Source organism: Crocodylus siamensis, chromosome 15 (assembly GCF_052110815.1).
Source record: "Crocodylus siamensis isolate JL-2025a chromosome 15, ASM5211081v1, whole genome shotgun sequence".
Taxonomy (NCBI): domain Eukaryota; kingdom Metazoa; phylum Chordata; order Crocodylia; family Crocodylidae; genus Crocodylus; species Crocodylus siamensis.
Genome location: NC_143409.1, coordinates 41050624 through 41061491, shown reverse-complemented (window position 1 = coordinate 41061491; position 10868 = coordinate 41050624). Strand labels below are relative to the sequence as shown.

At 47.6% G+C, this 10868-nt stretch overlaps 1 protein-coding gene across 1 annotated transcript; it reads right to left on the bottom strand.

Moving 5' to 3' along the window:
* Positions 1-380: 380 nt before the first annotated feature.
* Positions 381-10622, bottom strand: LOC149852446 (E3 ubiquitin-protein ligase TRIM11-like). The gene is made up of 7 exons (XM_090028866.1): positions 10110-10622; positions 7872-7967; positions 7219-7449; positions 5560-5582; positions 3785-3900; positions 2910-2966; positions 381-2179 (listed from the first exon to the last, which is right to left on the bottom strand). Exons 1-7 carry the CDS (start codon positions 10527-10529, stop codon positions 1668-1670), a joined length of 1455 nt encoding a protein of 484 aa, XP_089884992.1. The 5' UTR covers positions 10530-10622; the 3' UTR covers positions 381-1667.
* Positions 10623-10868: the final 246 nt, after the last annotated feature.

Sequence of the window (10868 nt, the reverse complement as noted above, 5' to 3'; positions counted from 1 at the left end):
AACTTCCCTTCCATTTCCTAGTCCCACTGGGTATTTATACGCATACCTTTTCATCCCGCCGTGCGCCAGAGATCGGACAGGTCAGAGCACACTCAATTAATCGAGTCTACTCTATATGTGAGCTTATGTGCACTGTGCTGCATTGTGTGCAGTTTTATAAGCAGCAAAATGCACATCAGTGCACAGAAAATGGCGGCAGTGAGCTTTTGAACTAAAAACACCTTTGAGGTGTTTTAGTTTAAAAGCACACCACTGTCATTTTCTCACCACTGATATGCATTTTGCCACTTACACAACTGCATGCACTGCAGTGCGGAGCACTTTTAAAAGTGCCCAGCACTGCGGCACAAACATGTGTATAAGAGCCCATTATTGCTGGCTCAGGGACTCGGCACAAGTTACCTTAAAAGCATCAAAACAGCAATTAAAACAAAAGTAGTCATTAGTTAAGGGATGTTAAACTGCCATCAGTATGCTTTAAATGTTTTAAAGATAAGCCACAGCTTAGGACATTTGGAAATGAGGAGAGTCAGCACCAAGCGAGAAGTCATCTCTCCGCACAGTACTGCTGAAGAGGTCCAATACACAGGCTTGTGTGCAATACAAGAAAGAGAAAGCAGGTAACACATGACAATAAACCCCAGGCTCTTGTTTTAGTGATAGAGGGTGCACCTGTATGAGATATTTACTGAAGAGTTGCCTAATTAAGTCCACAGTAAACACCCGTGTGTACACATGCAGACCCCTTAGGCCACAGAGAACTAATAAACTCTGCAGTAGTGAAGTACTTGCATTTACAAGCACTATCCTGCTGTAGAGTTTTTTTGCACACAGCAACACACATGCAGACACTGACCTGGCGGGCTGGGGCACGAGAGTGTTTCAGTGCAGGGTCTGCCTGCTGCCTAGCCCTGCACTGAAGCACCCGTGTGCCCCAGCCAGCCCCTCTGCAGAACATTAAGCTGGGTCAGAGCATCCCTGGGCTAGGCAGGTGGACCCCTGGATCCCCCTGCCTGCTGAGGCTGCTCCAACCCGACTCAGCGTGCTGTGGTCCTAGACGCACATGCAAACGTGGCACCCAGGTGCAATAAACTCTAACACACCATGCTCTGGAGTTTACTTTGCTTTAATATGCACATGTAGACATGCCCACTGCCTGGCTATTCCCTGTTGGGATAGGAGGTATTCAAGGGAGGAAGCAAATTCCAAGGCTCTGTCCCCAGCAACTGAGGCTGGGAAAGGAGAGGAGAAGAAAAAAAGAACTGGTTTTGGTGCTCTATTTCCAGCAAGACTGTCAGTACTGAAGGGAGCAGAGAAGGAGATTTAGTAATGGCAACCTGTGGAAACTGGATCCACAGACTTAGAGAACAGTTTTACTCATGGCATTAGAACAACACCCAGGCCCATGAAGACTTGTACAGGACTTGAGAGTTGCAGCCTGTCAGTAACATTCTGCAAGAATTGCCATTGCGCTTGTGAAAAGTTCCTCAAACATTAAGCCTAATGTCCTCAAACCCTGTGTGTGGGAAGCAAAAGTGATTCCCAGGGCAGATCCATACAAGCAATAGGACAGGGGTTTTTTAATCCACATACAGCCTAGGCTTTTTATCCGAATACAGCCAGTCCCAGTCAATGCTAGAACAGACCTCAGGGTCTAGGCCAGACCATCACAGTCTAAGTTTGGCTTTTTTTTCCCAGACCCAAAGCCAAGGGTGAATCCTCTCCCCAGCAAATGAAACCTTTGGGAAAATGAAAATTGGGGCTCCATTAGCAGCATCAAAAAATGCCACTTGCCCCCCTTCATAGTCCAGAGAGACACGGATTTTTTTGGGGACCTGGTTCAGCATCACATGAGTTGGAGGGCGGGTGAGAGTCCAGTAGTTACCTGACAAGTGCCAAATAGCCCAGATCCCTGCTTCAGTGTCTAAGCTGCTCCATCCCTTCCTCTGCACGGATGCTCTGGCAACCCCTACAGCATAAAATCCCCCATCCTCCACCTCCACCTCCCAGTAATGTCTCCCTGCACTGAAGCCATCATAGCCCAGCACACAGTGGTGCGTATCAAATCTCTCCGCGTTGTCAGGCAGTTTTTGCAGTTTGTCTCCCCGTGTCATGCTGCTCCGATCCTCAGCCAGGATGAGGTGGGGATGAGCTGTGGCTGGATCCAGAGTCACCTTCACTAGAGGGGAAAAAGACACAGATGATTAGGAGCACAGCTCAGGCATGAGGGAATCGGAGTCTCTCCTCACATCCCCCAGTATTCTGGTCCTCAGGGAGCAGCCTCTATCATGGGCACTCCAGATGGAGCAGAGATCATCCTGCAATTTCTCTGCCTGTGTGCTGGTGGCCACTTTTGCAGCGGCTCACTGGCTTCTAGAGCCAGCAGCTTTCCGCTCCCTTTCTGAGCATGCTCCATCTCCAGCAGCATGCACACAAGGAAAAGTCAAGAGGCTTTTATGGAGGAGTGATCAAGAGGAGAAAGGTTCAGCTTTAACCCTGATGATGCTCTGTCTCCTTAATGTGTCCTCCACTCCCAGGCTACAGCATGGGAATGAAGGGGCAGCAGTGTGGAAGAGACACTCAGGCAGTGAGCAGGACACATTATTAGTTATTTGAGCCCCTTCCAGATGGAAAGGAGGCGATGGCAGAATCTTCATAACTCACCAAGTAGCAAGACCTTTTCCCCCAGGAAAGGGGAGAGTAGAATAGCTTATAGGGAAAAGGTCCCTTCTTTTCCAATGCTGAATTTCAGATTAGAAGGGTATGTTGGATACCATTTACATTACCAGGACAGAGTTCATGGTGTACACGTGCCAAGCAAGGAGCACACGCCTCATTAGCAGTGTCCATAGATATTGTTTTTGTGGCTATTGTCCATTTAGTGAAGGAGAATCTCCAGCAGAGCTTACCCTTTGTGTGTGATCTCAGTATAGCCCATCCTTTCCCCATCTCAGTTGTCAGAGTGCCTGCAGGGGAAAGAGTTCAGAGATAAGGTTTCATGCCTCTGGTTTTTGATTCTGTGCCTGGTTGCTGCCTCTCTGGGCTGAGGCCCAGAGAATGAGCAGAGATGCTCCAGATGCTGAGTTTGCCCTAAAAATGTTACAGAAGTTTTGGAAAATGGGAAAAAAAAAAAATCAATGGGACAGTGTTTAAAAATGGGACAGTCCTGTAGAAAACCAGCCTTTGCCCCCTCCCCTTGGCTGCTTGGAGCTGCTATTATAGGTGCTACAGAACATGGCTCTGGATCTCCCCACTCAGTTTTTGGGGCCAGAGGAAGAAGGAAGAGATTTGAGGTTGTCAGTCAGGATGAAAAGAAGTCAAAGTGAAGGTGTATGCTTAGCTCATCCTTTCCTCTTGGGCAGGGGGCAGAGAAGGGAAGAGGCTTTGAGAGACACTCCAATTCATTTAATTAAAGAGCATCTTTAATGTGGGATCAACTTCTTGGGTGCTGACACGGAGCCTGGTGCTTATATAGACTCACTCCAGTTGCAGCTGCAGAGCCAAAAGAGCTCTTGGGCACTTGCCTTGAATGTCTGTGATTGAGAGGAACAGACTAAAACTTCAATACTTGATGTACTTCACACACTATTGGTCTTAGCAGGACTCACATTGGAAAAAACAAGTTACAGAGATGTCCTGATGCTTCACCTCTGCTACATTTCTTCTGATTGTAAAAGTTCCACTTTTATTATTTACTTATCCATGACCTAATTGAACAGAACCCACCTCCTCCCAAACTCACAGCATCTCCACCCCAGTTCCCCACTTAAATTTCCTTTAGTACCTTTAATTGTCCTCAGAATCTCCATTATGGCAACGGTTTTGCAGGAGAAATCCCTGACTTTTGGTTCCAGCTCAGGAGAAATCTCCACTGGCAGCTGAAACATCTGTCTATCACACCTGGTGGGAAACAATTTAATGGTGTTTTATTTAAGGCAGAAGTACCTTCCTGTTCCTAGCTAGGTGACAGCTGCTGCTCATGGGCCTGACATGCCAATTCCTCGATAGGGGCTGTGTAGCATAGGCAGTGGCAGCGTACTCTCATAATATCTTTCTAACTATGGCCAGGAGAGAGCAACCCCAAGGGTCAAAGGGGAGTCCATGCTCTTGCAGCTGGTACATTCTCAGATTTCTGTTGAGATTACCTGGAAGGGCACTTGTCCACAGGGGAGACCTCTGGCTAGGGTGGCTATATTTCTTGATGTCCCAAAGGGGGACAACCTGAAGACTGCTGATGGCAGGGTGGAGGGGAGGGAGGACTACCTAAAATTTGCAACCTGCTTTTAAAGTGCTTCTTTTTCAAAGGTTCTCTGGCATCCTGCATCACTCTGCTCCTCCCTCACTCACTCCCTCCCCAGCAGGTGTAGCTGCCTCCAAGCTCTATTCCCAGCTGAGCATGCTAGAGAGCAGGGGGAGAGGAGGGTGGAGCACTAAGGGAAGACCAGCAACCCCATACTGCAGAGCTCAGCAACCTGTGCACAACAGGCTGGATCCAGTGCATGGATGTGGCACTTCAGCTGCATTCAAGAGGAGGCTTCAGCTGTGCGTACTTTCTCTGTGCTGCTGCAGAGAGAAGCACCAGCTGTGGGTATGTCCTAGCACGAGCCTGTCCACTCACCTCTGACCTAAAGTTGGTCATTGTATTAAAGCAGGAAAAGGTTGCTTATGGCCACCCTATTACATCCCTTAGCCGGAAAACACAGCTGCTGTATTCATTCAGTCACGGCATTTGGAAGTGCTTTGGTGGGGGTGACTGCACATCAGAGCAGAACTGAAACATTTTGTTTTGGAAGTGATGAAAATATAAGCAGGATTTGAAGATAAGCACATCTAAGTAGGTTACAGAGGTCTTGGAAAGTGGGAACAAAACCGATGGGACACCTGAAATCTTTAAAATGGGACTGTGCTATAGAAAACCAACATCTGCCCCCTCACGCCATCTTACTGGATATAGCTCCCTCAAAGGACGCAGATGGGAAATATCCTCAGTGACAGCTGGGCTTCATGGAATTGAAACCAGTAACCTCGCTCAGAGCTCCCCAAGTTCTGAGTGGCCTGCACGCAGCGCCACTTGCCTCATCTGTCACCCCTAGATGCAAACTCCCTTGTCCCAGTGACCCATGCCACCCACCCCCAGTGGCAGGGGGCAGGAAGCAGAAGCCAAAGGGGGAAGGAGAGCCAATGGAGAGATCAGCGCTCAGACTAGGAACCCAGGGGCCACAGATTAACTCCTTAGGGGCCGGATGCCTGTGGGCTGCTAGCTGCACAACCCTGACCAAGCTATTAAGTAGCTTGGAGTCCATCCCCAGTGTCTTGAAGTAATCTTAGCCCAGGGATGTAACAGCTCTGGAAAACATTTTAGGTTCATAATAACCTGCCCCACTTCAGGGATAGCTTCAGAGATTTATATGAAGGGCGAGAACATTGGGCTTAAGTTCTCCAGAGTGTTTTCTACCCAGAATTCAACCTGTCCCAACAATGCTGCTGTTGTGCCCATTGGAGATCTGGCTGCAAAACCACCCCAGCATCTCTAAGTGTGAGGGTATGAGAACCACATACCTGCTCAAAGTGGTCCTGGCATCCTAGAGGGGAAAGAAAGAGAGGACCTGTGTCTGAGTCTCATATGTCATTCACATGCAGGACTCAAGATCACAGGAAAAGAATTATCCAATATTATGAGAAAAAAAATATAAATATAAATAAAATGAGAAAAAAAAAAAAAAAAAAATGACTATTCATTCCATCCAGGAAAGGCAAACATAAACTGCAGATGCTTCCTCAGACTGATGAAGGGTATTTATACCTGAAAGCTTGTAAAGAAGAATTTTTTCCAACTATTTGAGTTGATCTAATAAAAGATATCACATCTTCCCAAAGAACATTGTCTGCCTATGAGAAAAAAAAAATATGCATTGATGTGCTTTAGCCTCAGGCCCATGGAGTGGATGAGCCAGTGAGGTTTTTCCACCTCTAACATCCATATTGACAATGTTTAAAAGACCTATACTTAGCATCCCAATGGATGAGCACACACAGTCACAACGTGACCTCTGACTGCTGCCCTCCACTGCCCAGAATACAGGATGGGTTACTAGTTGGCTGGAGGGCTGCGCCCAGAGAGTGGTGGCAAACGGGTCTTATTCGACCTGGAGGGATGTGGGCAGTGGGGTCCCCCAGGGCTCGGTCCTCAGGCCCACATTGTTCAACATCTTCATCAGATACTTGAATGGGGGGGTTAAAAAGCACCCTGTTCAAATTCGCAGATGCCACTAAGATATGGGGGGGACGTGGGCACGCTAGAAGGGAGGAATAGGCTGCAATTGGACCTAGACAGGTTACACGGGTGGGAGGATGAGAACAGGATGGGATTCAACACTAACAAGTGCAAAGTGCTGCACCTGGGGGGAAGAACCAGCATCATACCTACAGGCTGGGGAACTCCCTTCTCATCAGTGCAGAGGCAGAAAAGGATCTTGGAGTCATCACTGATGCCAAGATGAACATGGGCCGGCAGCGTAGGGACGCGGTCAGGAAGGCCAACTGCACCTTGTCATGCATCCACAGATGCATCGAGCAGGTCCAAAGAGGTGATCCTCCCCCTCTATGCGGCACTGGTCAGGCCGCAGCTGGACTACTGCATCCAGTTCTGGGCGCCACACTTCAGGAGGGATGTGGACAGCATGGAGAGGGTCCAGAGGAGGCCACTCGCATGATCAGGGGGCAGCAGGGCAGGCCCTACGAGGAGAGGCTACAGGACCCAAACCTGTTCAACCTCCACAAGAGAAGGCTGAGGGGGGACCTGGTGGCCTGTTACAAACTAGTCAGAGGGAACCAGCAGGCACTGGGGGAGTCCCTGTTCCCCCCGAGCACTACCAAGAGTGACTAGAAATAACAGTCACAAGCTGGCAGAGGGCAGGTTTAGGCTAGACATCAGGAGGTGCTACTTCACAGTCAGGGCAGCTAGGATCTGGAACCAACTTCCAGGAGAAGTGGTGCTGGCCCCTACCCTGGGGGTCTTTAAGAGGAGGCTAGATTAACACCTTGCTGGGGTTGTTTGACCCTAGAACTCTTCCCTGCCATGGCAGGGGGTCAGACTTGATGATCTGCTCAGGTCCCTTCCGACCCTAGAAACGGTGAAACTATGAAACTAGGATTTTCCCCACCTCACCTCCCACCTTCCCTTTTCAGGACTCTGGGCTTCTTCTACATCAGCCCCACCTGCAGGAATGCATCTGCTGGCTGCAAGCACTTCCCCTCCATCTCCTTGATTAGGTTATCCACAATGGAAATCTCCTTGGACATTTTAGTGATGTTTTCCTTCTGTATCGTCTCGATCTCTGTCTCCAACTCTTCCAGCCGGGTCAGCAGGAGCTGTTCCTGTTCCTTCAGAAACTGGTGCAAATGCTGAAATCCAGACAGAATTTTCTGCCTCTCAGCTTTTGTCCATTTCTTCATAAAAGCACACACAAAATGAAAAACAAAATCAGAGAAATGGTTAGGCAAGGAAAGGAGAACACCAATAAACTCAAAAAAAATCCATTGCTGAATAAGCTGCAGGAAAATTTCTTTGCAACAGATCCTGAAACACCCAAATATCCACTATGGTTAAGAGAGAAACAAGTTCCCATCATCACAGTCTGATCAAGTATCACTGCCAGGTTGTTTTAAAATCTGATGTGATGAGAATACTGTGATATCAGTGGTATCTCTGTCAGTTAAGATGCTGAACAATAGGATGAAGGACTCAGTCCTGCATGGAGACTGATTTCAGGGGCAACAAATGGATCACATGATTATGAAGAACTGGACAAGGGCCCAACAACACACTGGGACACATCCGCATCTATCACCCCGCAGCAATAAGCACCTACCAGATATTCCTTGCTTCTCTCCTCTCCACTCATTCTGAATGCCAAGAGATTTTCTCTCTCTTCCCTAAGAGTCTTCAAATGAGCCTCAATTTTCTCCTGAAGAAACAGAAATGGTTTGAATGCTTTTTGTTTTGAGAGCTGGAAAGGGGCGGGGGGGGGGGGGGGGGGGGGGGGGGAGGGGAGCGTGATTTCCTAGCTAAACCCCAGCTCTTCAGAGCTCCTTGAAGAAATCTGTAGGTTTATAAATCTCAGAGATATCTAGAAACCTCAGGATAAGTTATTTGACTGATTTCTTTTTGGCTGAGCAATACTAACAGAAGACTAATGTCCTATAGAAGGACCCTGAATTTGTTCTTGAAAATGTTTAATTGTCAAAATGTGAGTTTCAGAAGCCATGAGGGATCAGTACATGGGCTGAGACTTTCATCTGCCCTTGAACCTCATCCTGGACCCTTGTAGTAACTGTAGTGGGTGGACCAAACTGACATGTTGAAAAATCACTAGCAATGCTGATGGGTGCTGGGAATGGCTACCCCTGTTACTGTCCTAAGCTCTTCCAGGAGTAGTGCTTTCTAGGGACTAGGGCTGTGCAAAATTTTGCTGGGGGCTTCATTTTGAAGCTGTTTCTATGTGTTTCAAGCTGGAAACAGCAAAATCAAAATGAAATGAAAGGCTTCAAAACAGCTTTGAAACAAAATGAGGGCATTCGAAACATTTCGAAAGTTTTGAAAAAAGTCTCAAGTTTCAAAGCCAGGCTTGCTTGCAGCTAAACAGAAAGTAAGGAGAGGCAGGGAGAAGAGGGGGGATGGACTGCTCTGACTGTGTAGCTGGCCAGCGACTGTGGACCTTCCCTGAGGTCCCTTCCAATCTCAGTGCTCAGGGTGAGGGACAGAAAAACAGCATAAAAAGTTGTGTCACGAGTTTTGCTTATGAGCACCTTGAGGTGCAGTTTCCAAGAAACCCCTGCACTTATCTCCTCGAAACCTGGCAGGCTTTGTGGCCTCAGCAGGGACTACCATGCTTGCTGTTTTTACCCTCCTGTGCCTTCACACTTACAAGTGACACAAGTTTTGCTCCGAATAGTCTGAGGTGCAGTTTCCTAGAAACCCCTTGAAACTTGACAGGCTTTGTGGCCTTAGCAGGGGCTACCATCCCTGCTACTTTCATTTGAATCAGGAAAGAAGTGACGTGATAGCCTATGGGTGAAACATTGAAACAGCATCAAAACAGTGAAAGTTTTGACAAAATGCAACAGAACAGTGCTTCGAGGCAGCAAAACAAAACACTGTCCTTTTGAAATGGTAAAATGGAAGTCAAAACAAAGTGGCGCTGTTTTGCACAGCCCTACTAGAGACCTCCCTCCAGTAATTTTTCCAATGCTGCCAGGAGAACTGCATTCTGGGAGATCCCCAAGGTTGTGCTATGAGCACAGGGGGAGATGTGAATTGAACTAGTTTTCAAGTCCTCTGGTTAAGTGCATGGTAACACAGTGCAACCTGGCTTGCCTTAATACCCCCTGGAATTACTTTCTGTAGTCAAGCCTAGTCAAAGCAGCATTTGGCAGGAACATATATGTTGACTAGATATGATGCACTGTGCAAGAATTAACAGGGTTGTTAACACAGTACAGAGCTGTGTTGCAAGTGAGTCATCAGGGCCAACCACTCAAGCAACAAAACAATTTCTAAGCCCCCATGGGAAACTCTTTGTCCCCACTGGGCTTCAGCTTTTCTCTAGGTGTCTCTCCCCCCTATTGTAAGGGCTGCCTGAGTGTTAGGTGCTGTTCCTGGGAGGCAGCAAGATCTAGTGGGGCTTGGGACACCTAGGACCTGTTCTTCCCTCTGCCTCTGACTTGCTTTGTGACTTAGGCCCCTGCCCCTCCATTTCTCTTGTCTGGTCAGACAAATGTTACTGCTCTACATGGGCCAGCACTATCAAGATGGGATCTTGTTTAGGGTTTCTAGGTCCTTTTGTGATGCAGAGGGTTAGTAGTGAATATTGCAATAGAAATAGTAATACAGTATTATAATAGAAACCAGTACCAATATATACACTGAGCAGCATCTGTCATACAAGGAAGGCTTCACAGAACAATTCCACCAACAGTGAAATGAGAGAAGTGGAGCATACCAGAAAACACATGACAAAATTAACCTTGTATGAACTTCCAAAGTCTTTTTATCCAGAAATCTTGTCTGCCAAAGCTGTTATGTATTAGCCCATATAGCAATCACCTACCTTGTGTTCCTGGGCAGCCTCCTTTATGGGAACCACAGTATGAACTCTATGAGCCCGGGATCTCTCACACACTACACAGAGGAGGATTTGATCTTCCACACAAAACGATTTCAAGGCCTCCCCATGTTTCTTACACACCCACTGATCTTCTGCTTCATTGGCTGCCGGTGACTTCAGCTGCTTGGCTATCCTGACAAAATTTGCCAGCAGCCTGTTTGGGCTGAGGTTCCTTTGGGGAAAGGTCAGCCTGCACTGAGGGCAGGAGACATCTTTTTCCTTTCCCTCCCAGCACTGGCTGATGCAGGCTCGGCAGAAGCTATGCCCACAGTCCATGATCATCACTGGGTCCCTGAAGAACTCCAGGCAGATGAAACAGGTTGTGTCATCCTGGAGATTTTCTACAGGGTTCCTTGTGGCCATGGATCAGAGGGGGAGTCCAGCTTGGGTTAGTTTTGCCCTCCTCAGTTTAGAAATCTGCTAAACCCAAAGCAGACAAAAGGGCATTTCACTTCCTGAAACTGAGGCTTGTTTTCTGCTGGCTTGGCAGTAGTCCATAGTTTCAGTTTTGCTCTGGAATTGCTAATGAAAACTCTTAACTCTTTGTCTACAGACAGCAATCATCAATTCAGAGAAGAACTGACTTAAGCCACAGCTAATAGGATAACTGGTTCCGTTATAAAAATCCCAAAGCCCCAATCCAGCCAACACTGTCTCACTTCTCTTGCTCAGCCTGCCATTGCAATCAATGATTGTCCTGTG